General features: G+C 40.7%; 1 protein-coding gene across 3 annotated transcripts in view; it reads right to left on the minus strand.

Annotated features, from left to right (window-relative positions):
* Positions 1-1,009: 1,009 nt before the first annotated feature.
* Positions 1,010-27,680, minus strand: part of LOC114277619 (uncharacterized) — a 29,310-nt gene continuing 2,639 nt past the window's right edge. For 2 of the 3 annotated variants that reach the window (XR_014329718.1, XM_082869202.1), the window contains exons 2-5: positions 27,069-27,653; positions 4,223-4,612; positions 1,689-2,218; positions 1,010-1,289 (exon numbers count right to left, since the gene is read on the minus strand). Coding sequence is in view for 2 of the 3 variants with exons in the window: in XM_082869202.1 (XP_082725328.1) it covers positions 1,283-1,289; positions 1,689-2,218; positions 4,223-4,501 (816 nt within the window). In the remaining variant the exon portion in view is untranslated. Of the gene's footprint in view, positions 1,290-1,688; positions 2,219-4,222; positions 4,613-26,435; positions 26,706-27,068; positions 27,654-27,680 lie in introns of those variants that run through there. The other variant, XM_082869201.1, reaches the window with a different exon arrangement.

The following is a 27,680-nucleotide window of genomic DNA, read 5'->3' on the forward strand; positions in this document are numbered from 1 at the left end:
TGTATTAAATTTTTGTATTATTTTGTATGCAATAAATTTTTTGCTGGATTATGTAAAAGGAAAAGAATAATAGTGTATTTTTTTTTTTTTTAGATAGTAGGAATAATAGTATTAGACTCAAAAAAATTAAACACATAAAAGTGTTGGATGAAATTTATTTTAAGTCTAACTCAGATCACACTCAAGATGAATTTTAACAATCCAAGACATTTTCTTTATATGTTTTATATTCTATTTTTTTGCACTTAACATTATCAAAAAAAATAATAATAAATAAAGATTAACTTCACTTCTAAAGAATTAGAGATTCATAAATAATCACCAAATTCGTTTGGAAGTAGGCTATTTTAGTTGACTATTTGATTTTTTAGGAAAAGATATGTAAAAAAAATAAAAATAAAATAGAGAAAGTAATGTGATGGGATGTTTTGTTTTAGGGAAAATTACCAACACCCCCTCGAAGTTTGATTAAAATACAGATTTTTTCCTGAGATTTGAGAAATTACATCCTGCCCCTGAGGTTTATATTTGCGTAACAAATTGCCCTCTTATTTGTTATGCAAATATAAATCTCAGGGGGCAATTTGTAATTTCTCAAACCTTAGGGAGAATTCGTATTTTAATCAAATCTCGAGGGAGGTGTTGGCAATTTGCCCCTTGTTTTATTAACTATTTTAGCTTTGAATGGACAACCCATCCCCAAACAAACCCATATTTTAACTTATTTTTACCTTAGTGATTATGCAAGCAAAATAAACTACAATTACAACCTTGTAAAATATGCACAAAATTACTATATAAAACATAAACTCACATTAATACATTAATACAAGATTATCTGAGAAAACAATCTAAATAAGGACCTGTGTTTCGTTTATAAATCAATTCATATGCCCCGTGCAACTCACGGACACCCCACCTATTATATATATGTGTGTGTGTGTGTCAACAATTAGAGACTTTTGGTAATCTTTAGCTCTAGTTTGACATTCATGTTGGGGCTAAAAAATTGTAAAAAGACAAAATTGACGACAAAAGTTAATAAGACAAAATACTACTTATTATCCATAATCATTACACTTTTTTTTCTCACAAAAGTCAAAAAAGTCCAAAAACAAAATCCAAACAAAGTTAAAAAATGTAGGCTAAAAAAGTCCCAATATAAAAAAATTGACTATAGTAGTCAATGCCAAACGAAACTTTATTTCGTAGAAGCCAATAGAACCATAAGCATAGACTCATATCACTACTGATACAGATTTGGGTGCCCTGCCCTCTCGAACTAAACCCTGCACTTCCCACACAATTCAAACTAGTAAATAAATACATTGAAGAAAGTATAGCATCAATAAACAATAGGAAGGGGCAGAATTTTCATATAGGGACGAATATATATATATATATATATATCTAATCAAAATTTTTAGAGATAAAATACAAATTATAATATCAATTTCTACTAACATGATCAAGTAACTATTTTGCCTTTTTTTTTTTTATTATTAATTTTATATTTTGATTACATGTTTCATAGATACAGAGTGATAGCCAATTAAACATTCTTTTGAAATCTAGAGAAGATGATTCTTAAAATTTGTAAACGAAGAAAAATTTAGGAGCGAGTATCTGTAATTTGTAAGTAATTATAACTAATATTATTATAATAAATGGTGTTTTTGAAAACGTACCTCCTTCCACGTCTAGCTTCTATATCGGATCCTATGAAGCTGTTTGCGCATAGATCAGTACAATTTTTGATGATGCGGGTAATCAACAAAAAGAATAGGGGAAGGCAGCCGATAACACAAACTGAAATAGCAAGGCCAGATGAATGTGCTAAGACAGCATATGTCCCCGTAACGAATGCCAACACCATTGCAACCACAGCAAAAATAATAAGATAAGCAGCTGTATAAACTTGGTTCTCTAGCATATCCGGATTGTTAGTAATAGCCGCATAGAAGTGGATGAGCACTGCTGAAATGGATAATGACATGGCTATGGTATCTGTTACCATAAAAGCTTTGAAAGCTGCTTCTCTTGTTAGAATCGCCATGCCTTGGTTTAGGCCATCGTTGCTATTGTATCCGCCGGGCATCGTGAAACCAGCAGTAAAGGCCACAGTTGCTACAAGTGTAGCCACTATCAAATGGTTTGCCCCTGTTTGCCTCAGGTCTTTGGGTGTCATTACATTCCTATAATCAGGCCCATATAGTCGCTGCAAATAAAAAGCGAAATAAAATAAAACAAATAATAAATTATAGAAGGCAAACTTCATTTTACCACGTTACTTTTGCCCATGTGTGAATTATCCCATTCCCATTTGAAAATAATCATATAAATTCCTTGTAACGTTAAATATTGTGTAATTTGATAGCAAGTGTAAAACACGTATAGGCATAAGGGAGATTATATGCTCATTTCAAATTTTAAAGGAATAAATTACACATAAAATAAAGTATAGGAGTTAAGATGCATTTTTGTCTCCCAAATAAATAATGAAAATATCTGTAATTCGCACACTTGGATTGCTTATATATAGAGGCATTTTAATCTTTTTCATTAAATCGTTAGCGGGGCTAATGTATACTTTGGTTCGCAAATATGGCTACATGGTTATTTCCTAAAGAGAAACGAGGAATCCCAACATAAGTCAAATCACAATGTGACAAGGTAAAATTTGCCCAATTATAAACACAAATAAATGGTAAATGCTAGGAGCGATTTGGTGTGTAAGATTAAATTTAATTATTTAGTCATTATAGTGACTCACATGATATGGCAATATTAATTATAGATTTAATGGGATTTATGTTCCATATCTTTAGTCCCAAGTTTTATATGATAGGTCAATAAGAAGAGTGGTTTCCAAGTTTCTTGTTTTGATGGGCAAGTAGAGTTATGTTTGAACAAAGAAATTGGTCATTTCTTTCCCTATAACATAACATTCAGAGTACCCATCAAATAATTCTGAATTCACATATTCTAAAGAGGATTAAAAGAGAGAAATCATTTATTCATGTTTTCCGTAGCAATGGATTCAGGTAAGTACCGCAACAATGGGTTCAGGTAAGTACAATTATTTACATGAAAATCATGATAGTTATAGATCTTGTATTATGAAGGTTGTTATATGCATAATACCATAAAATTTATTTATATCGTGGACCATGTAGTTGTCTCTTGAAAATTTAAAATAACGAGAAAGTCAGACGTTCGGGATTTGAGTCGATGGAGCGACTGTTATCTTTTCGTTGTGATGTAACTTACTAACCCATTAACATCTCATATTTTTTTAAGGAAATAAAAAAAATAAAGGGTTAAATTTATTTTATCCCCTTGTGGTTGGAGGTTAGAGCACTTTACCTCCTTATGGTTCAAATATAGATAGAAAAATCTCATATGATTTTAGATTAAAGTGCTACCATTGATTTTTCCATCCAAACTAACAGAATGTGTATGTCACACACTACTTTTGAGAGTGGATCTGATTTCCTGAAAAATTAAAGTGAAATTAATATAACAAAAAAAAAAAAAATTTATCCCAATTTTCTCTAAACCTAAAATTAGATGAATAGGTTAATTAAAATAAAATAAATATAATTAAAATATAATTAAAAATTGATCTAAAATATAAAATACAATTAAGAAATGATTTAAAATATAATTAAATAAAAATATAAAATAAATAATAATTAAAAACTGAACTAAAATATAATTAAATTAAAATTAGATTAAGATGTTAGGAATTTTAATAGATAATTAAGCATTTAAGATTAATTGTGATCTAAAATATTAAATTAAAATAAGATTAGAAATTTTGTAATTAGAATAAATAATAAAATATTTAGGATTAATTGTGATATAAAATATAATAAAATTAAAATTAGAATAAAAAGTTAAGAATTAAAATAAATAATTAAGAATTTATAATTAATTGTGATCTAATTAAATTAATGTTAAACCTGATAAATTATGTGTGTGAGAGGAGATAGAGAGTGAATAACAAAAAAAATATATATATATATATATATATATATAAAAGATTTGATGGTATTATAATCATTTTATATTTGGTCCAAAATCACATGCCTCTCTGATTATTTTTGAGCCACAAGGGGTAAAGAAGTTTAGCCTGAAATTCTGATGAGGTAAAATGAATTTAACCCAAAAATAAAAAATAAAAATGATTATAAATGAAGTTTAACCCGTTGGTTCTGACCTCAGTACTGACTAGGAGATTGCGCCAAGCTTGTTTGGCTGTTGTAGCATCCTCGATTATTGGAAAGATCCGGTCTGAGACGCCTTGCTGGATGTGAGAAAGAGCTGCAGCATCCTTCTTTTGGTTCTCCTTCTTGGTCTCCTCGTCGGTCTCCCCGTTGGCCTCATGGTTGTACCCATTCTGTACCGTATCCCACAAATCCATAGATGAAAACAGAGTTGTCATCTTCACACTCCAAATCTTGTAGTTGGTACCGTCAAAAATTGGAATTGTCGCCATAACTCTGTTAAGGATATTCAGTTCTTCACCTTGCAGCTGATCTTCCTTCCACAAACCATAACTCTACTACTACCATATGGAATGGAAGCCTTTTGAGTAGGCCTATGTAAGCTGTTGTTTCATCATTAAAAAATAAATAAATAAATAACAGCCAGCAAAATTTACTTTCGCAAGAAGGACGGATGTAGATTTTTTAGAGTTTGGGTACAGCTGCACATGGTGCGCTGCAGCACATTTTATTAGGTTTATTTTAAGGTTTAATTTGATAATTTAAATCGTTCATATTTTAAAAATTATTAAGTAAAATATATCTGTAAAAAATTACGTCGATCGGATATCGTTATTTCTTTATCAAATCACATTTGCATTGAGTTTTATATTTCAAATTACATTTGTCTTTTTTTTTTTTTTTATAATTACAAATGTAATTTGATAAAAAAGCCAACGATATCCAATTGACGTAATTTTTTACTGATATATTTTACTCGATAACTTTTAAAATATGAACGGTTTAAATTATCAAATAAAACCTTGAAATAGGCTCAATAAAAAATATATAACAGTTGCTATTTCACACCATACGCATCGGCAATCCCAAACATGTTTTTTTAACGGCAAAAGAAGGGATGGTATGCAGATTTGGAATTCTATCTTCTGTCGTACACTTTGACTCTTCACAATCTATATCAAAATAAAACCCACAATGGACTCCATTATATGCCATTTTGGGAACCAAAATAAAAAGTCACGTTTTTTATCTTTGGTCCAAAAACGCAAGTGGCAAAAACGTAACAAAATTGGTTGGGGAATTTATAAAAACGCAAGTGTGAAATTACAAATTAGGGCCTATGACAAAAAAATAAAAAAATAAATTTCTTATGTTAGATAAGGATATTTTGGTCATTTTAATTTGATTTGACACTATAAACAAATATTAAACTAAAAAGTCAAAAGCCCGTTTTTTTCCAACTTTCCAAAAAACTGAAAAACTTGATAAAAAAATCAAAATTCAACTTTTTACCAACTTCTCAAAACACCCCTATATATGCACATCAAGGATTATTGTACAACAACAACAACCACATTGTCTCCTAATTATGAGCTCCAGCTTACTTTTCAAGACAAACCAATAGGGTTGTATCAGGAACCATGAAAACAATAAATAAATGATAACTAAAAATAAAAAGGGTGATGATACATACCCATTCTTGAATGGAAAATGAATTGTGGCCCTAAAAACAGTGGCCCTAATGGCCCTAATTTCCTTTTTTGGATAAGTTTGTTTTTTTTTTCTTTTTTTTTTTGCCTTGTTTTTTTTTTTTGCCTTATATGGAAATTTAGGGCCATTAGGGCCACTAAATTTCGAGCTACCAACTAAATCTGTTCTTGAATTTCCTAGATGTGTCCTTAATGATATGACGTGATAATGTGGCGACCATATGAAATAAAAGAATATTTTTTTATATATAGTATGAATTTTTTTATCATAATCTCAAAGATAATATTTGTAATTAAAGAAATTAACTATTGATTATTTATAAAATTAACTAGCTAAGTAAAGTAGTAAAATGGCCTCGAGGGGAGGGAGGCATGTATGCTCGGTATTCTTCGCCCGAAAATGCATTGCCTTGCCATGAGTTGCCTCTGTTTGCACTCGCGGTGATCTCAGAACATCATAGGAACTTCCAGTTTGCATCTGCCCCAACATAGGAACACTTTGACAATTTTCCCTGCAGGTGGCCAGCCGGCCACCTCAACTGGTCCGTAGGCTACCTCAACTGGCCGGCCGGCCAGTGCAAGTGGTCGGTAGGCTAGTGCAAGTGGCCGGCCGGCCACTTCTCTTTCCAGAATTCTGCTTTTGTTATAATAGAGAGCAACAGAGCCAAGACAATGTATTTGGCAAGAAATGTGTGTACTACCACCCTCCTCATCATGTCTCAAGCTCAAAGGAGTGTGGTACTTGGCTCTCAAGCCACCAATTAAACATCTCAACGCATGATGGCCCAAAAACCAAGCTTGTACAAGGTTAGTGAATGCGCACATAAGACTCAAAGTGCCTCCACCCTATCATGCATGATCAAGGGCGTTGGCGACCAAGAAATGCGACACGTTTCATCACTTTGAGTATAAAACATCTTACATTTCTTGTGTTTGGATTAACGTCTGATCCAAACACATGCAATGCAACACACATATGTTATCTTGCTCATGTTTTACTTGATTAATTTCTTGTTTACTCATTTACATTACCAAACCATTCCTTAATTGGTTAAGTCCAATGTGCAAGTCTTCTAAGGAGAGGAGGTCAACCAATTGAATGGTTTAAGGCATAGGAGAGACCATGCCTTTGACTAGGAGGAACCCTCAAAAGAGGGTTAAAGCCATTTAAGCACAAGTCTCAATCCTAAACTTAAACACAATCTTAAGGCCAACCAACTCTCAAATGAAATGGAAAAATGAAGAAATGAGGGATGTGGCAGAAAATTAGTGCTGAAATGGCATGTTAAAGACCTTAAAGCATGCAAGCAATACAAGCATAACATGTTGAGGGTCAAAAACATCAAAACTAGTAAAGAGCATTACACAAGAGACATGCAATACATAGCCTAAATAACCAAACCAGCTCTGGACAGAGCTCAATCATGCCAAATCATAGGTCAAAACATGCTGAAATGGTAGCATGAAAAGCAAGAAACTCATGCTCATGCATTGGCTCGTAAACAAGGCATAAAGCACAACTCTCAAAAGCTATGGAAGAGTGAAATATGTGAGAGTGTGACTACACTATATACACTAAAATTACATGCTAAATGATGCCAAAACATGCAATCATCACACACACAACATGTTAAGGACCCCAAAACTCAAAGCTAGTCAAGGCCAGTCAAGGCCATTTACACTACAACCATGCAAGGCAAGCCTCAAAGGACCAAGACCACTCGAAACAGAGTTTAAACATGTTAAAACATGAGCAAAAATGTGCTGGAATAGAGCCAACACATGGCAAAATAAAAGGCTACAACATCAAGCATGTTAAGCTAGTAAGCAAGATTACACTACAAGTGTAAGAAGCAAACAAGAGATGCTCCAACCAGCAAAAAACAGAGTTATAACATGTTAAAATAAGGCCAAAAACATGCTCAAACTAGGCTACAAAAAGGTAGAAATACATGCTCATTTGGTAGGCCATCAACACATGTAAACAAGACAAGAGGAGAGGGGACCACCCCCTCCCATTTTGGACCTTAAAACCAACTTTCCACCACTGAAATTCCTTTGAGTTTCAGTGGTAGAAAGGCCAAACAAAGAGGGTTACAAAAGCTAAGAGAGGTGGCTCAAAAGGCTTTACAAGCCAAAGAGCCAAGGGAGAAAACCACCCCTTAACCAATCAAAACTCAAACCAACATTTTAAAGCCTTAAAATCAGAGTTTTTAAGAAGTTAAAACCAGCCTTAAAATAGCATGCAAAGGTGGTCAAGCACTTAATCAAAAAAAAAAAAAAGCTTAAAAGGGACAAGTTCTTACCCTTGAAGCACAACAACAATTCAGCAACAATTCTGAACCAAAACCAAGCCTAAGATCTCAAACCAAGCTTCAATGGACCTCAACCCCAAAGTGAAGGTGTTTAACTAGGTGTTTTATTCAAATATATGAAGAAAACTCACTTTCAAGCACAATATAGAGAGATAGATAGAGAATTCTAGAGAGAGAGTAAAATTTAGCTCCTAAATTTTCTGAACCTCTCTAAAGGGGAAGGGACCTCCCCTTATATAAAGCAAGCAAGCAAAAAGCTTGTTTCATCCCTCCATACACGTGTATGGAGGATGTAGTCAGTGACCAACAGCTAGCCCAAAAGATCTGAAAATATCTGAAAAAGGAAAAAATTGGCTGCCGGCCACCTTCCCTAGCCAACCGGCCATTTCAAGTGGCCTGCAAGGGAGAAAAGTGGCCGGCAAATGCCACAAGTGGCCGGCAAGGCCTTTCCCTCCTCTAGGCAAGAGGCACCAAGGTTTGGCCCAAAACAAGGCCAAAACACAGAGTGTAAAGAGGCTCAAAGACAAGGCACTTGGCCGAGAACCTCGGACACTCAAAACGAGCGCAAACATGCACAAACGATAACGTCTGAGTCTTAAGGTCAGTCAAAAATGGGGTGTCTACACTAACGAAAGTAAAGATTATTTCATACAAGTCCGAGCAAAGGCAAAGCTGTCCCTCGGAAGTTCGAGTGGATGTACACTCTCTTCTTCGGCAATCAATGGAAGCAAAGGCTGTCCCTCGAAGCTCGCATTGATGGAAGCGAGGTCTGTTCTTCAAAAGTCTAAGTGGGAGCACAAACTCTACTTTAGTAAGAAAGCTCTTCGAAGCTCGCACTGATGGAAGCAATGGCTACTCTTCAGAAGTCCGAGTGGGAACACACACTCTGCTTCAACAAAAAAGACCCTCGAAGCTTGCACGGACGAAAGTAAGGGGCTGTTTTTCAGAAGTTCGAGTGGTAACACACACTCCACTTCAACAAGAAAGACCCTCGAAACTTGCATTGATGAAAACAATGGCTGCTCTTCGGAGGTCCGAGTGGAAGCACATCTACTTCAGCAAGAAAGACCCTCGAAGCTTGCATTGATGGAAGTAATGGCTGCTCTTCAGAGGTCCGAGTGGGAGCACGCACTATTTCAACAACTAATGGCCACTGTCTCTTGGAAATTCGAATGGGAGTCCACTCTACTTCGGTAACTAATGGAAGCAAAGGTTATCCCTCGGAAGTCCAAGTGGGAGTACACTTTTACTGTGTCAAGAAAGGTCCCTTCATGTTGGCAATAGAGTCTATTACTCCTCCTTCTTCTTCAAGGGGCAACAAAAATTGAAAATTGTCTCAAGCAACATAACACAATAAAGATATATAATATAGAGAAACTAATGGAGATACACAATATGGAGGAAACAAATTGCTTCATAACATAAAAAAGATAAAACTTCTTGGACAATGCAGTAAATAAAAATTGTTAATGTAATGGATAGACTTCTTCTGCTGAATTCTTTTACGGAATGTCGACCCTTGCTCTCAGTCACTAGAGTTGTGAGGTCATTTGGAAAACTTTCACCAGCTGCTCAGGTTGTGGCCGTTATGTGCCACCATTGCCATGCCTTCTAAGATATCCTGGGGCCCCTGTTTTTTGAACTCTAGCTCATCTGTTTCGACTTTCTTTCTAAAGATCTTCTTAAGCGTCTGACACTTTTCTGTAAGATGTTCTAGTGATCGGTGGAAAACATAATAATTAGGGCCCTCGCGGTCCTTCTTTGGCAAAAGCTCTTCGATATGAAGCAACTTCAGTTCCCCGTCTACCACCCATTCTTTAACTAAGGCCTTTACTTCCTCAACAATACATGGAAAATGAGTGTCATCTTCGCAGTTTTTCCTCTTCTGACCTCTGAATTCCTCCCCCTGCGACTTTCGGGTAGAAGACGCGGAAGCCGCAGTAACAGAAGGTCCTCGAGATGTTTTGAAGCTGGTTTTATAACTAGTCTCAAACCCAATCTCCTGAGACTGAGGTATGTTGATGTTCCGAGATGCTTTAATTAGTGCTGAGAATGTGGGTAACTTGTGATTAACGAGAAGCATCGTGTACCCATTCAATGCCCTTTCAACACATATTTGGACTAAGTAGCTTTCCTCTACAGCCTCGTGATAGTCCACAACTTTGTCTTGGAACCTCTTCACATATTCGAGAATGTCTTCACTCTAGTATTGTTTTTCCTTACATAGGGTAAGTGTAGTTACCTTCTCAGCCACTTGAAAGAATTTGGCGTGGAATTTGTTGACCATCTCTTCCCAACTTTGGATAGAGTTTGGGGTCAACTTAACGTACCAACTGTATACTCGGTTGGTGAGAGACTTGGAGAATTCTCTCAGTCGAAGGGCATGATTTGAACCATGAATCCCCAAAGTCTCGATGAACCGAACAACATGTTCTCGAGCATTTCCTTGTTTGCCATCGAATTTGATGAACTTCGACACTACGTACCCCTCCGGGTATGGATAACTTAACATCTCAATAGGGTATGGTGGCTTGACATCCGAATCGGGCAAAGAGGGTAAAGTCCTCTTGCCTCGTTCGAGATCGAACATGGCTTGCACATTAGCGAGAGTGAGAAATTGTTGAGGAAGAGAACTTGATGGTGGTATTCCTGAAACTCGACTTGTAGACCCAAAGACCAAGCCTGGAGCGACTTGGCCATTTGGGTGTTAAGAATTCACCACCGGTGAAGACACATGACGATATTGGCTATCGGCACCTATGGACAAGCCATTTGATGGTGGGACATTGAATTGGGTCCTATAAAGTCTATTGCATGCCGTGGCTATACCGGGTTGGACTTGCAAACTCAGCGTTGGAACTAAAGGAGACCCATTCGGTGCATGAGTAGAATTTACAATTGGTGGAACAAAAATAGGCATGGATGAAGCACCATTTTGTAGAAAAATTTCTGTGGGCCTTCCTTAAACTTCCATAGCTGCTGGAACACCATTCATCGCGCTGGAAACTCCTCAAACCACCGCTGGACCATGGCTTGATCCTCCAGGTGCGTGATTTTGCACTCCATGGGCCACAGGCTGACCATGACTTGTTCCTCCTAGCACTTGATTTTGCACACCATTTTGGGCAACTTCAAGGAGAATTGGAGGTGAGTCTTGATGGTTTTGACCATTCCCAACATCACCGTGAAGTTGTTGATGTTTGCCGGTGCTGATTTGACCTCCATTTGTTACTGGACGTACGAAATTCGAACCCATCACCAACATGGTGTGGGTGAGATTTTGAAGGGTCGTAAGAATCTCTTGTTGAGTGTGTTGGAGTCCTTAAATGGCTTCAAGAATAAGAGGTGCATCTTGAACTTGAGTAATCTCATCACCACCGTTGAAAGGGCCTTGTTGATGAACTTCTTCTTCTCTAGCCATCTTCACCGGAGTTGTGTAGATTCCGGATCTTGTTGAGACTATTAACCAATTCGCCTCCCTAGCAGAGTCGCCAAATGTATGAGAGAGTTCAAGAGCGTCGTTGGAAAATTCGAAGATCTTCGAAGAAAAATTTGAATTCTCTAGAAAATGATGAGAGGCTTAGATTCTTCAATAGTCACAACTAAGAACACAAAAGCAAAGAGATGGTGAAGATAAGAGATTGCGTAAAGAATAAGGCAAAATAGTTAGAGAGAGAATAATAGCAAGGCTCTCCTATGGATCTCCCACTTTCACTCTCAAGGTTGATAATGGAGAAAGAAAATTAGTTCTTTCTTAAGAGTTATCTCTCCAAAATCTATCCCTTGTAAAGCTATGGGTAGGTGCTATTTATAGGTACCTCATGATGTAGGATGGAGGCCATGTGCAAGGCACATGGGAAATATTCTCTTTAACAACCTTGTCCAAAAAGGTGACTTTTACGAGGATGCGGAAAACCTTGTAGAGGATATCAATCTCTCGGCGAACCCTTTTTTTTAGCCACACTTAACCAATGATCCCCAATCATCTCAATGGGTTAGAGGCAGTCCCAGAGGACGTCCTGCTGCAGAAGGGTCAGGGGTAGTTCAAGAGAATGCCCTGCCACAAATATTGCCAAGTCGCAGGGACCCCCTAGATCGTGCCACCTCGACCCGGGTATAAGCTAGTTTAACCAAAGAGTGAATTTATCTCCACTCACCGTCCTCAGGATCGGGTCCTTTGTTCGAACTCCATTATGCCCATGGTTCTGGTGTGTCAATCCCGGAAAGCTCCGAGCCCGCAAGTGTTTTGGGACTCATTAACGAAGCGACTTCTAGATTGCGATCGAATCTGTTCGAAGCCCGAGTGCCTTGAATCTCTAAGCTTGCTCAATACCCTCTCGAGTCCGGGCCCGAGTAAGTCTCTAAGTTCGTGGATCCGAACTCTTTCGAGGCTTATAGCAATCTGGCCTGTTTGATGGCGATAAATCTAGGCCCACCAATCTTGGACCTTTGAATTGGGTCCATTAATTTAGTGGGCTCAAATTAACTCCTCTTACACACGTCATATAATTATGATAGCTAATTTGTACTCAATGATTTTATGATATAATAGGATACCATGAGTCTTATAAACGGCCTTACATTATTGAAATTTTCATTTTGTGTGTTCATCATAAATGCATGAAATTTTCATTGTGATTTTTTTTTATATAAAAAAAATTTAAAATTATATTTTATAAAAAAAAATTTAAAATACTAAGTTGTTTTTGGAGAAACTCCAATACGGGAGACAAATATGCAAATTAAGAATTTTTGCTAATGAAGATTTACTAATTTTGTCTCAAACAAATTATTCATCCTAAAAGACATTTTCTCTATTTTTTAATTTGACTCTACAAATGTTGATAGCATGCAGTGTGAGAGGGTGATTTTTTGGGAAAAATTGGGCCGAGCTGGGAGTTGGGCCATGCGGCCCAAAGTATGAAAGAATTGGTAAAAAGCCGTAATGTTATTTCGGCTCCAGGAGAAGTGAAATTATTCCGGCCCAGCAGAAGTGAAGTTATTCCGGCCCAGGAAGGGTGCGGTTACTTCGGTTCAAGAATGCGCCACGCTACTCCGGTCTGGAGTTAACTAGAGTTAGTCCGGTCTCGGAATTAATCCGGTCGCAGGCGTATTGTGGTTAGATCGGCCAGAGCTTGCTACTCAGAAGCTTGGTCCAAACACACTGTATTCTGAACAGGGGCAGCCGAAGTAAGGAGTTAGAGGAGAAGACCGAGCTAAGTCCAGTTCGGCCCTCTGTGGCTCGGCGTAGCTAATCTTACTTCGGTCACATGGAAGTTCGGCCATGGAGAAAACCATCCCACTTGGTTTAAGCAGTGGGGGAGGGTATAAAAGGATAAGCATTATCCTTAGGAGTATGAATCCTAAGAGGACTCTGCATGGAGAAATAAAAGTCCTACTAGGATTGTGCCACTCGAAATCTATAAAAGCTCACAAGCAACACCTTGGAGGAGGTAATTCGATTTTACTTTCTGAGAACATAGAGCTTTGTCTATTTGTCAAGTTTTCTGACTTAGGCATCGGAGAGGTTTCCGGCACACACCCGCCGGCTAGCTCACGTTTGTATTTTCAGGTAAGAAAGCGATGTCGTACGGAGGAGCGTGGACTTGGTCAACAGGATTATACGAGGAGAATTATTTCCTCCCCGTACAATTGGCGCCGTCTGTGGGAAGAACAGACAAGAACAAAAAACCTCTTGACTAAGCTTCTCCTTCTCTCAATCAATGGCAAACATTGAAGACATGCCGCAGTCCGCCGTCGATGGACTAACTCCAGAAGGAGGCGCAAGGCGTGAAGGATTACCTTCTGTCCCTCCCATGGGGGACCTGGAGCCTCAGCGACATACCTCCAGGAGGGATGCTAGGGGAAGACGGAATCATAGCCCCCGTCAATCCCATTCTCAAAGTCCCGACCGGCAGAGACGGAGGATTGACTCTCAAGCCCTGGAGGATCGTGTGAAAGAGCAAGATGAACTAATTCGGAAGATGGCGGCGGACATGGAAGCTTTGAAACGCCAGATGAAGAATAAAGATGTGGCGACAGGAGAGGGGCGCAAACACAAGACGCCCCCTCGCCACTCAGAGAATCGTAGTAGGAATACTACGCCCTCATAAGGAGAGAGCAGGAGCCTCAGGACAGGCGACACTCATTCCTTATCTTCCAGGACTCGTCTCTCCAGGTCTGAGAGGACGAGATCTGAGAGATCATACACTGAAGGAAGCACGTAATGGCCTTCGCATTCACACCAAACCAGATCTAGACAGACAGAGCTCCCCAGGTCATCCGACTTACGAACCATGCTCGAAGAAAAAGCACGATGCAAGGAGGATGCCAGGGCGAGGGATCCACACCGAGTTTCGGCCTTACAACGGTTGGCTCCTCGGACGCATGGAAGCGTCGAGGTTGGAATGCCAATACCGCGACCGGCCTACGAACCAATGGACAAGGCATTGGCAAGACTACAGACTTCGCCGTTTGTTCCAGCAATCGAAAACGCTCCCCTACCATCAGACTTCCTTCAGCCGAAATTCACTACATATGAAGGGAAGACGGACCCGTATTCACACTTGAGTCATTTTCGCCAAGTCATGGCTGTTTACAGGCGAAACGAGGCCTTAATGTGCATACTCTTCCCATCAAGCCTTGGCGACCTAGGCTTGACTTGGTTCGAGAAACTCCCAGAAGGCAGCATAGCCTCTTGGGCTCAATTGGCAGAAGCGTTCGTAACAAGGTTTCGAACAAACACAAAAATGCCGGTGGAGATAGATCAGTTACTCTCCATCGACATGGGTGAAAAAGAGACCCTTAGATCTTACAACAGTCGCTACTGGGAGACATTCAACCAGATTGGAGACTACCCCACCAATTTAGCCATTGCACAATACAAAAGAGGCCTTCCAGTCGGGAATAGACTGAGGGACTCGATCACCATGACGCCACCCCTCACTATGGAAGCCCTGATGGAAAGAGTGCACCAGCACATCAGGGTAGAAGAGGATGGCGCACGTGCAAAAGCAAAATCTAGTGCAGCCGTAGTACCAGAAAAGAAGACCTCGGCAAAGGTCAATACAGTAGATCGGCAGAATAAAAACGGGCGTGGCAGACGAGATAACGGAGAAGACCCGGACAAAAGATGGTTGAGAATCCGCACTGCCATAACCACGGTGTTCAAAAAACCAATATATCGGATTCTGAGCGAAATAAAAGATGAGCCTTTTGTCAAGTGGCCAGCCAAGCTAGGGGAAGCTCAGAAAAATTACGACGACAGATCACGGTGCACCTTCCACAAAGAAAAGGGGCACCGAACTGAGAATTGCACGCCACTGAGACAACACTTGGAAGAATTGGTGGCAGCAGGCCACTTGGACAAATACATTGAAGGAGGAACGCAACCGGCCCCCCAAGATCATAATGACCATCCCCACAGAATGCCAATCGATGCTCCGCCTCAAGGTATTATCAATGTCATTCATGGAGTTTTTGAACCTGAGCGTGTATGCGAGCTTAAGGGATCAATTAAAAAGGCTGAGCACTTTAGGGAAATAAGAAGTGCCCAACCTGTTATCAAGAAGGGGAAGACAGAGGCAACAAACATCATGTCCTTTTCGGACAGGGACTTGGATCGAATTTACTGCCCCCATAATGATGCCTTGGTCGTCACTCTCCGAGTCAAGGAATTTGACGTCAAGTGGATTCTGATTGACCAGGGTAGTTCATGTGAGATCATGTACTACGACACATTCAAGCAACTGAAGCTGCAAGACAAAGACTTGGCGCCTGCAGTCTCTCCCCTGATTGGATTCAACTCCATGCCAGAGTGGCCTGTCGGCAAAATAATCCTTCCAGTCAAAGCAGGAAGCGTGACGAAGCAAGTGGAGTTCTGGGTGTTAAAAGTCCCCTCCACCTACAACATCATCTTAGGAAGAACATGGCTGCATGCCATGCGATCGGTGGCGTCTTCCTACCACCAAGTAATGCGGTTTCCCAACGACACCGGCATAATTGAAGAAGTCTATGGGGACCAGATCATGTCAAAACAATGCTTTGCCACGGTGAATGGCAGCCGTGCTGCCAAAGGAAACGTTCATTCGGTGGAGGAACCAGAAAGTAATGAGCTATTTGTCGAAGTTGGCAAAACGGCAGATCAGAAAGCAGTGGAGGACTTGGTGGAGGTAAAAATAGATGAGAACAACCCGGATAAGTTCTTCTTGCTTAGCTCATCGTTGTCCAGCACCGAGAGATTAGAGGTCTTGGAATTCTTGACTTCTAATATCGAAGTGTTTGCCTGGACGCCTTACGACATGCCAGGTATTGACCCAAACTTCATCAGTCACCAACTCAATGTCCACCCATCCGCCAGACCAGTCATTCAACGCACACGCAGGTCGGCACTCCACCACGCCGAAATAGTGGCAGAAGAGGTAGGCAACCTGCTGGAGGCAGGAGCAATAAGAGAAGTGCACTACCCAAGATGGATCTCCAACACGGTTGTAGTGCCAAAAAAGAATGGTAAATGGCGTGTCTGCGTCGACTACAAAACAGTCAACAAGGCGTGCCCAAAAGATAGCTTTCCTCTACCAAGGATAGATCAACTGGTGGACCTAACGGCAGGGCATAACCGACTTAGCTTTCTGGATGCATACAGGGGCTACCACCAGATCGCCATGCATGAACCAGACCAGGAGGTCACATCCTTCACCACACCAAGGGGGCTATATTGCTACAAGGTCATGCCCTTTGGCCTAAAGAACGCAGGGGCGACATTCCAACGGATGGTCACCAAGATGTTTGAACCATTGTTAGGCAGAACAATGGAGGCTTACATCGACGATATGGTGGTCAAAAGCAAGGATGAGAATGACCATCTTAAAGATCTAGGCGAGATGTTCCAGATCCTGAAGAAACACAAGTTGCGTCTCAATGCGTCCAAATGCGCATTCGGAGTTGGATCTGGCAAATTCTTGGGCTTCTTGGTGACAAACCGAGGTATAGAAGCAGACCCATCTCAGATTAAAGCAATCCAGGAGTTGGAGAGACCAAACTCAGTCAAAGAAGCGCAGCATCTCACTGGTATGGCCGCTGCGCTCAACCGGTTCATAAGCAGGTCATCAGACAGACTACGACCATTCTTCCAGGCTTTAAAGGCCAAGTTTGAGTGGGATGAAGAATGCGACCGAGCTCTGGAAAGCTTAAAGGAGTACATGTCTTCCCCACCACTACTTGTTACTCCAGTACCTGGTGAAGAACTCTTTTTGTACCTGGCAGTCTCTCAGCACGCAGTCAGCGCAGTGTTGGTTCGTGCAGAAAGAATACAACACTTGCCCATCTTTTATGTCAGCAAGACATTGTTCGGAGCCGAAACAAGGTACTTGCCCTTGGAGAAACTCGCATTAGCATTAATGATGGCATCCAGAAAATTGGCGCACTACTTTCACGCCCACACCATAGTCGTCCTCACAGCCTTTCCACTAAAAGCTCTATTTGAAAGGGCGAACTTTAGTGGGCGAATTTTGAAGTGGGCAGTAGAGTTGGGACAATTCGATATCAAGTTCCAACCCAAGACCGCAATAAAAGCCCAATCTTTGGCAGACTTCGTCGCAGAGTTCACTCCAGGAAGTCATCATATCTGCCCAGTCGACCTAACCGACACAACCGAACTAGGGACGGAAGTTGACGCCGGAATAACGCAACCCCTAGTAGAAGGAAGTCAATCAAGCACCAAGGCAGACCATACTAAGGACAACAAGGAAGAGACAAAAAAAGGCTCACCAGCAGTTCAAACAGAGGACGACGGGCAGACAGCCGACATGGACCTTGAAGAAAACACCATTCTCGACCCCACGACATCATCTGATCCTGCCACTTGCTGGAAGTTATTCGTTGGAGAGATGTGGAAGCTCTTTGTGGATGGAGCATCCAACCGACATGGCGCAGGACTTGGCATAGTCCTCATCTCTCCAGACGGCCTGGTTATAGAGCAAGCAATCAACCTTGGCTTTCCAGCATCCAACAATGAAGCGGAGTATGAGGTGCTTCTCGCAGGGCTCAAGTCAGCATACTACATGAAGGCCACCGAACTAATGGTATACAATGACTCTCTGCTGGTGGTAAACCAAATCTCTGGCGAATACGAAGCAAAGGACGACAGAATGGCCAAGTACCAAGAGTTAGTCAGAACAGAGATCAAGAAGTTTGATGTAGTAAGGATAGAACAAATTGGCAGGGAAGAAAACAGCCGAGCGGACGAACTAGCAGGCCTTGCCTCAATGGCAGATACATCCATCCCTCATCCATTACTCATCGACTTCCTACCAAGACCAAGCATAGACGACCCCGAAGCAGAAGAAGTATGTTGCACAAAATTAGGCCCTTCATGGATGGATCCCATCATCCTGTTCCTAAAAGACGGCATCCTACCAGAAGAGAAAAAAGAAGCCAACAAAATAAGGGCAAAGTCGCAGCGATTTTGGCTATCTCCATCTTCAGCATTATACAAGAAGTCATTTTCTGGACCTTACCTCAAATGTGTTCATCCCAGCAAAGTAGAAGCATTTTTGTTCGAAATACACGAAGGGGTGTGTGGAAGTCATCAAGGGGGAAGGTCACTCGCTTACAGGGCTATTTCACAAGGATATTGGTGGCCCTATATGCAAGCAGACTCAGAAAAATATGTGAAGAAGTGTGAGAAATGCCAAAAATTCGCACACCAAATACATCAACCAGCAAGAGAACTCCTACCATTAACTAGCCCATGGCCTTTCGCAATGTGGGGCTTGGACATAGTAGGACCACTTCCAACAGCGCCCGGGGGCAGAAAATTCTTTCTCGCAGCAACAGACTACTTCACAAAGTGGGTAGAAGCAGAAGCATTGGCGTCAATCAAAGAAAAAGATGTGAAGAAGTTCATCTGGCAAAACATCATCACTCGATTTGGCATACCAAAGGCCCTAATCTCAGACAATGGCACTCAATTCGACGGCAGAATTTTCAGAAGCTTTTGTGAAGAGTACAAGATAGAGTTCTACAATTCTACACCAGCATATCCTCAAGCAAATGGCCAAGCAGAAGCATCAAATAAAGTCGTCTTGGATGGACTAAAGAAAAGGTTAGAAAGGGCAAAAGGCAAATGGGCAGATGAACTCCCCCACGTCTTATGGGCTTACCGCACCACGCCTCGGCGATCAACTGGAGAAACACCATTCTCCTTAGCCTATGGAATGGAAGCAGTGATCCCATTAGAAGTCGGCCTCCCCACAATTCGAAGCGAAAATTTTGATCCAGACTTAAATGGAGAAGCCATAGCCTTAGAACTCGACCTTGCAGAAGAAAGAAGAGAAAGAGCGCTAGTCCACATCGCCTCATACCAACGAGAGTTAATCAGAAAATACAGCAAAAAGGTGCATCCAAGACAATTCAAGATTGGGGATTGGGTGCTGCGCAAAGTAATGGGAAACACCTTAAACCCAGGAGATGGCAAGTTAGGCCCAAATTGGGAAGGTCCTTATAAGGTGGTTGGGTTAGCAGGCAAAGGGGCATACCACCTAGAAGACAAGGATGGCAAGGCAATCCCTAGACCATGGAATACGGCCAATCTCAAGTTATTTTACTTTTAGCTTTTTTTTTTCAAACATATATAATTTTTTCTTCCTTCAATAAAACAAACAGTTCTTTTCAGCATAAGTTGTTCCTTGTAAAAGTTAGCTTTAGTAAAAATTAGGCACATTGCAAGCATTTTATTCTAAGTTAGCCGGAAAAACTAACTTAGAGGTTGGCTGGAATAAACCAACACTTGTTACTCTTCAGCCGAAGTAAGGGTAGGGCTGGAGAGTGGTTGGCTGGATTAAACCAACACTTGTTACTCTTCAGCCGAAGTAAGTGTAAGGCTGAAGAGTGGTTGGCTGGATTAAACCAACACTTGTTAATCTTCAGCCGAACTAAGTGTAAGGCTGAAGAGTGGTTGGCTGGATTAAACCAACACTTGTTACTCTTCAGCCGAAGTAAGGGTAGGGCTGGAGAGTGGTTGGCTGGATTAAACCAACACTTGTTACTCTTCAGCCGAAGTAAGTGTAAGGCTGAAGAGTGGTTGGCTGGATTAAACCAACACTTGTTACTCTTCAGCTGAAGTAAGGGTAGGGCTGGAGAGTGGTTGGCTGGATTAAACCAACACTTGTTACTCTTCAACCGAAGTAAGTGTAAGGCTGAAGAATGGTTGGCTGGATTAAACCAACACTTGTTACTCTTCAGCCGAAGTAAGTGTAAGGCTGAAGAGTGGTTGGCTGGATTAAACCAACACTTATTACTCTTCAGCCGAAGTAAAGATATGGCTGAAAAAGTCGTTGGCTGGATTAACCAAACTCTATATACTCCTCAGCCGAAGTGATTATGTCGGCTAAGGAGTGGTTGGCTAGTAAACATATTTTAATCAGCCAAAACCGAAATAACAGTTGGAGTAAAAGAAGACATTACAAAATACAAGCATACACATCACAACCGGAATAAGAGTTCAAGCAAATTCCCAATTCATTGAAATTATTACAAAGAAGATTCATAGTTCGGTTACAACGGCAAAAAACAGCAAAGAAAAATCAAGAAAAAAGATCTTCGATTTCGGCGTCCAAAGTAGCATTGGCGTCGACCTGAAGACCGGTTCCAGGCGCAAGGACATTTTCAGTAGGAAGAGTGGTCTCGGCCGGAGCCACGGTTTCACTTGGTTGATCAATAGTTAAATCTTCCACCGTGGGCTCCGACCGAACTACTTGATCTGCATTCACAACCGGAGTATCCTCAGGGGCTGAGTCTTCAGAGTCTTCATCGTCTGAGCCCTCAAGAAACTGCTGTTGCATGGCATTGGCGTATTCCTTCAGGGAGTTCGGTATAAAGTAGGCTGGAGGGTTGAAAACCTCGGTCTGAGGATCATGACCGAGCTTCTCAACGGCTCCCCTCCAGCCGCACTTAAAAAACAGCTCCTTGGCGGCATTGCATTGTTGGGCATAAGCATCCTCTGCTCTCTTGAAGCCTTGTTTGTCAGCTTCCTTTGCCTTCTCCTTTATTTCGGCGTCCTTCTTTCTTTCGAGCTTCACCAGCTCGCGCAGGTATTTGTCCTTCAGAGCTATGGCAGTCTTCTGCCTTTCTGCCTCTGCCGAATTAACTACTTCGGTCAGCCTGTTGTTCTCAGCTCTTAGCTCGGCCATTTCCTTTTTGGCCTCCTCCAGCTCGGCCGTTTTTGAATCAGCTTCAGCCGCTGCTTGCCTGGTTACCTTCCTTAGCTCCAGCACTTTCCTGTGAGTAATTTGGTTTTTCTGAATGGCCTGACAAAACAAAGATTTCCAATTAACCGTAGTAATAGTTGGAAAGATAAAGAAAAAATGACCGAAGTTACCTACCAGAATAAGGGATTTAGTCGTAGACCGGATGGATTTCAGCTCGGTGGTTAACTGTTTGTGGTGATGCTCCATGTCTTTGGGCAGACACACACTCTTGGCCAGATTGATGGCCAACAGGTGGTCTTTCTCCGCAACAACCGAATCTGTATCTCGGATGTCCCGGTCGTTGAATGTAAGTTTCGGTGCCCAACTGGTGATAGTTCGGTCGATTGGCTCCGGTTGGGGACTCGGTGGCAGGATCGGTGGAACTGCAGTCTCATCTTCATCAACCAAACTTGGTTCAGACTCAATGGTTCGTGCGCGCTTGGTTCGGCGCGATGAAGACGGCTGTTGAGAGGGGAGGGCCACAACGGCAGGCTGTGCTTGGCTGGCTGACGGTGCTTCGGGCCTGCTTGTCTCGATCAGAAGCGCCCTTAGTCTGCTCTTCTTCGCCATTTCTTCTTCAGCAGTTAATGGAACAAGTCGAATTTCGGGTAAGGTTGGATCCGGTTCTGGTGCTTCCTCAAGAAGGAAATCGGTTACCTTTGCCTTTCGGCGACCGCTATACCGGTAGGTCGGCTCAAAGTTCAGAAGCTTAGCCCAACTCCTTTCTTGACACCGAAGTGCGGCTCGTAAAATCGCAAGGTTGGGATAGCTATACAGGGAACGGAGGTGGGCAAAATCTGCAAAAAAGAGTGTTAGTTCGGTCAATAGACTAGTAGAACCGAGATAAACATACAAGGAAGAAGACCGAAGTTAAATTACCAGGCTCTCCCATTTTCCAATTTATAGGTCGGCCAGGAATTTGGGCTTGAAAATCCTCAAAGTTCCCAGAGACCCGAAAGAAATCATCATCATTAAGATCTTTGTCCGGTGTGTGTTTAATTATCTTCTCTCGGCGGCGGCGAATTCTAAGGTAATAGACCCACCCAGCATTCTTTGAGCCAATGGAGTATTGATGAAAGATTTCAGCCAGACCAAGGTTTAGTCCGGTTTGGTGGTTCAGTGCGGCTATTCCCATGATAATGCGGTATGTATTGGTGGACAGTTGAGTGGGACATAACCTAGTCTGCCTAAGAAATTCGCAGATCAATGGTTGGACAGGGAACCGTAGTCCGGTTTCGATTATGGATTGAAGGGTGAAAGGGACAAAACCTTCATTGTTCCACGGAGTGATGTCCTTTTCGGCCAACTCCAGATGGACGTCTTCAGGAATATGGTAATCTTTCCTAAATTCGGCCATACCACCAGGGGTCTCAACTAGATACCTATACTTACCCATCTGGTGTATAATTTACTTATAAATTATATCGGTTTAAAAATCGTGCTCAGTAGCTCGGTCGAGCGCATGCAGGAGTGCCTGGATAGCCTAAGTCTGCAAAGTAGAAAAAGACGGGGTTAAAGCACTGATCAATGGACCGTGCTACAATTTAAAAGCAAGGTATGAGAGCCCTATTTCGGCCTCTAAAGACTATTCCTATCTCGGTTCATCAAAAGGCTTGGTAGCTCGGCTTGAACTGTTTGCTCGGTATACCGGTTCAACATCGAGGGGCAGCTTTCTGAGTTCGGTCTAAAAAACTAAGAAAGCTGGTTTAGCCCCAAGGCCTAAATCGGTTGAGCTATGTGTTTCGTTACTCCGGTTAAGCCTCTAGGGCCAGCTTTCTGAGTCCGGTTTAGAAACTGAGAAAGCTGGCTTGGCCCCAAAGGCTTAGCTCGGTTATTGACTAAAGTCCCCGGTTTAGTGAGTCCAGACTTCGTTCGGTGATCTTATTTCGGCTAAGATTGGATCGGAAATTTATTTTTCAAAGCTACTGTTGTCTCTACAAGTTCTAGTTCGGCTATTGACTGAAGTGATCTACCTATTTGGGGCAAACAGGAATCTAGTTCGGTTGCTATGTGATTTTGGATCTAAGATTGGTTTTCTACATATTGTTCATACACACATGGAGTTCTACTGGTTTTTTTTATGAAAATACAGAGGCAAAAGCGACGAATGGAAGAAAGTGTTTGCAAAAAACACACAAAACAAGATATACAGTTGCATAAAATGAATATGGAAGTAAAAATAAGAAGGGAAAGTGGATTTGCTCACCTGGTTAAAAGAAGGAAGCCTGGAAATGAAGGCAGTAGCAGCGATGGAAGCACGAACACAGCAAGAACAGCAAGAGCACGCAGAGAGAAGACGAAAAACATGAAAAAGTGTAAGTGAATGATTCAAGAGTAGAAAAGTTGTTTTGTGAAAAGGGACTGCGAAGAGGCGGCAAAAAGAGGCGGGACTGTTCAAAATGCACGAAGTACGAAAGACGGCGTGACAGCCGTCCTCAGCCTATCAGAATCTGCCACGTGTCATTGGAAGGGGAAGTGTTACAGTCGCTGTGATTGAAGAGACGTTTTGATTGGACATAGTGAAGCCCGAAGTAAAAATTAGCTCGGTTGGAGAGCCCGAGGGTTTTTAGCTCGGCTGGAAAGGCTTAATAAAACTCTAGCTCGGCCAGTGGAATGATAATCCCAATCATGTGGCGCAGATGGAATTAAGGGGCAATTGAGAGGGTGATTTTTTGGGAAAAATTGGGCCGAGCTGGGAGTTGGGCCATGCGGCCCAAAGTATGAAAGAATTGGTAAAAAGCCGTAATGTTATTTCGGCTCCAGGAGAAGTGAAATTATTCCGGCCCAGCAGAAGTGAAGTTATTCCGGCCCAGGAAGGGTGCGGTTACTTCGGTTCAAGAATGCGCCACGCTACTCCGGTCTGGAGTTAACTAGAGTTAGTCCGGTCTCGGAATTAATCCGGTCGCAAGCGTATTGTGGTTAGATCGGCCAGAGCTTGCTACTCAGAAGCTTGGTCCAAACACACTGTATTCTGAACAGGGGCAGCCGAAGTAAGGAGTTAGAGGAGAAGACCGAGCTAAGTCCAGTTCGGCCCTCTGTGGCTCGGCGTAGCTAATCTTACTTCGGTCACATGGAAGTTCGGCCATGGAGAAAACCATCCCACTTGGTTTAAGCAGTGGGGGAGGGTGTAAAAGGATAAGCATTATCCTTAGGAGTATGAATCCTAAGAGGACTCTGCATGGAGAAATAAAAGTCCTACTAAGATTGTGCCACTCGAAATCTATAAAAGCTCACAAGCAACACCTTGGAGGAGGTAATTCGATTTTACTTTCTGAGAACATAGAGCTTTGTCTATTTGTCAAGTTTTCTGACTTAGGCATCGGAGAGGTTTCCGGCACACACCCGCCGGCTAGCTCACGTTTGTGTTTTCAGGTAAGAAAGCGACGTCGTACGGAGGAGCGTGGACTTGGTCAACAGGATTATACGAGGAGAATTATTTCCTCCCCGTACACAGTGCTAGCCAAAATGTATATTTCCGCCACTGTGCTGCTTGATCCATGTTAGTTTATTTGTTCCAACATATTTATCTTTGTTTCGCTTATTTTTATTGCATTATTAATATTTTATAAATGGAGATTGTTTGTCTCGTGTGATACGAATTTGTAATTTCTCAAACCTCAGGGAGAATCTGTATTTTAGTCAAATCTCGAGGGGGTATTGGTAATTTAACCTTTGTTTTATTAACTATTTTAGCTTTGAATGGACAACCCATCCCCAAACAAACCCATATTTTAACTTATTTTTACCTTAGTGATTATGCTAGCAAAATAAACTACAATTACAACCTTGTAAACTATGCACAAAATTACTATATAAAACATAAACTCACATTAATACATTAATACAAGATTATCTGAGAAAACAATCTAAATAAGGATTTGTGTTTCGTTTATAAATCAATTCATATGCCACGTGCAACTCACGAACACCCCACCTATTATATATATGTGCGTGTGTGTCAACAATTAGAGACTTTTGGTAATCTTTAGCTCTCACTACAAGAAAAAGCATCTTTGGCGACTAAATTTTTAGTCGCCAAAAGTCCATTTTTAGTCGCCTGTTTTGTCGCGTATATATGGTCGCCGGAGGTATTGGTGACTAAAATTTTTTTAGTCGGCAAAATATAGCTCTTTAGCGACCAACGTTTTAGTCGCCAATAATGATTTACACTTTTTAAAATCACACATTTAGCGACTAATCTTTTAGTCGCCAATAGTCCATGAATCGCCGACTAAACTGTTTAGTCGCCAAAGGTGCTTCCGTGAAAAAAAAAAAAAAAAAAAAAAACCAACTTCTTTGCTTTTTCTGAGATTTGAACAGCTAACCTCTCTCACATTCTAAACCTTTAGCAACACACTCTCTCCACTATGGCACTACAACACCACATGAATATATATGCAACATATATTATTTATATACTATATTGACCTGTATTAATATCTAGCTATATATATATATAAATAATTATTTTTATTCAATATAATTTATGTAAAAAACTAAATTATTTACTAAAAAAAAAATTAAATCACTTTTGGCGACTAAATCTATTTTGTAGTCGCCAATTGTATAGTTTTGGCTACTAATTATATTTTAGTCGCTAAAAAAATTCATTCCCGCCTAAAAACCTCCACTTTTGGCGACTAAACTGAAATTTAGTCGCCAAAACCTCTACTTTGGGCGACTAAACTGCATTTTAGTTGGCAATTCTTGACTTTTAGCTACTGAATTTTTTTTAGTAGCCAAAAAGCTTCACTTTTGGCTACGAAATTGATTTTTGTCTGTAAAACACTTATAATCGGCGACCAAACAATTTTTTAGTCGCTAAAACCTATACTTTTGGCTACTAAATGTTTTTAGTCGCCAAAAACCTTCGCTTTTGGCTACTAAAATTTTTTTAGTCGCTAAAACCCCTATATTCGGCGACTAAACTGACTTTTAGTCGCTAAAACCCCTACATTTGGCTACTAAACCGTTTTAGTCGCCAAAAGTGTTCACTTTTGGCGACTAATTCCATTTTAGTCACCAATTCTGCTATTTTCAGCGACGAAAAATCCATTTTTAGTCGCGAAATCTACTTTTTCTTGTAGTGTCTGGTTTGACATTCATGGTGGGGCTAAAAAATTGTAAAAAGATACAATTGATTACAAAAGTTAATAAGACAAAATACCACTTATTACTCATAATCATTACATTTTTTTTCTCACAAAAGTCAAAAAAGTCCAAAAACAAAAACCAAACAAAGTTAAAAAATATAGGATAAAAAAGTCCCAATATAAAAAAATTGACTATAGTAGTCAATGTCAAACGAAACTTTATTTCGTAGATGCCAATAGAACCATAAGCATAGACTTATATCACTACTAATACAGATTTGGGTGCGCTACCCTCTCCAACTAAACTCTGCACTTCCCACACAATTCAAACCTGTAAATAAATACATTGAAGAAAGCATAAGGGGCAGAATTTTCATATAGGGACGAATATATATATATATATATATATATATATCTAATCAAAATTTTTAGAGATAAAATACAAATTATAATATCAATTTCTACTAACATGATCAAGTAACTATTTTGCCTTTTTTTTTATTATTATTAATTTTATATTTTGATTACATGTTTCATAGATACAGAGTGATAGCCAATTAAACATTTCTTTTAAAATCTAGAGAAGATGATTCTTAAAATTTGTAAACGAAGAAAAATTTAGGAGCGAGTATCTGTAATTTGTAAATAATTATAACTAATATTATTATAATAAATGGTGTTTTTGAAAACGTACCTCCTTCTACGTCTAGATTCTATAGCGGATCCTATACAGTACAGTACAATTTTCGATGATGCGGCATCTTTTGTTGATGCGGGTAATCAAGAAAAAGAATAGGGGAAGGCAGCCGATAACACAAACTGAAATAGCAAGGCCAGATGAATGTGCTAAGACAGCGTATGTCCCCGTAACGAATGCCAACACCATTGCAACCACAGCATACCTAATAAGATGAGCAGCTCTATAAACTTGTTTCTCTGGCATATGCGGATCGTCAGGCATTGCCGCATAGAAGTGGATGAGCACTGCTGAAATGGATAATGACATGGCTATGGTATCTGTTACCATAAAAGCTTTGAAAGCTGCTTCTCTTGTTAGAATCGCCATGCCTTGGTTTAGGCCATCGTTGCTATTGTATCCACCGGGCATCGTGAAACCAGCAGTAAAGGCCACAGTTGCTACAAGTGTAGCCACTATCAAATGGCTTGCCGCTCTTCCCCTCAGGTCTGTATCTGTAGGTCTTAATACAGTCCTATAATGAGGCAAAGTTGGTCCCGGCAAAGTTGGTCCCTGCAAAGTTGGTCCCGGCAAAGTTGGTCCCTGCAAATAAAAAGCGAAGTAAAATAA

The sequence above is a fragment of the Camellia sinensis genome, chromosome 5 (assembly GCF_055761805.1).
Source record: "Camellia sinensis isolate YWXY chromosome 5, ASM5576180v1, whole genome shotgun sequence".
NCBI lineage: Eukaryota > Viridiplantae > Streptophyta > Magnoliopsida > Ericales > Theaceae > Camellia > Camellia sinensis.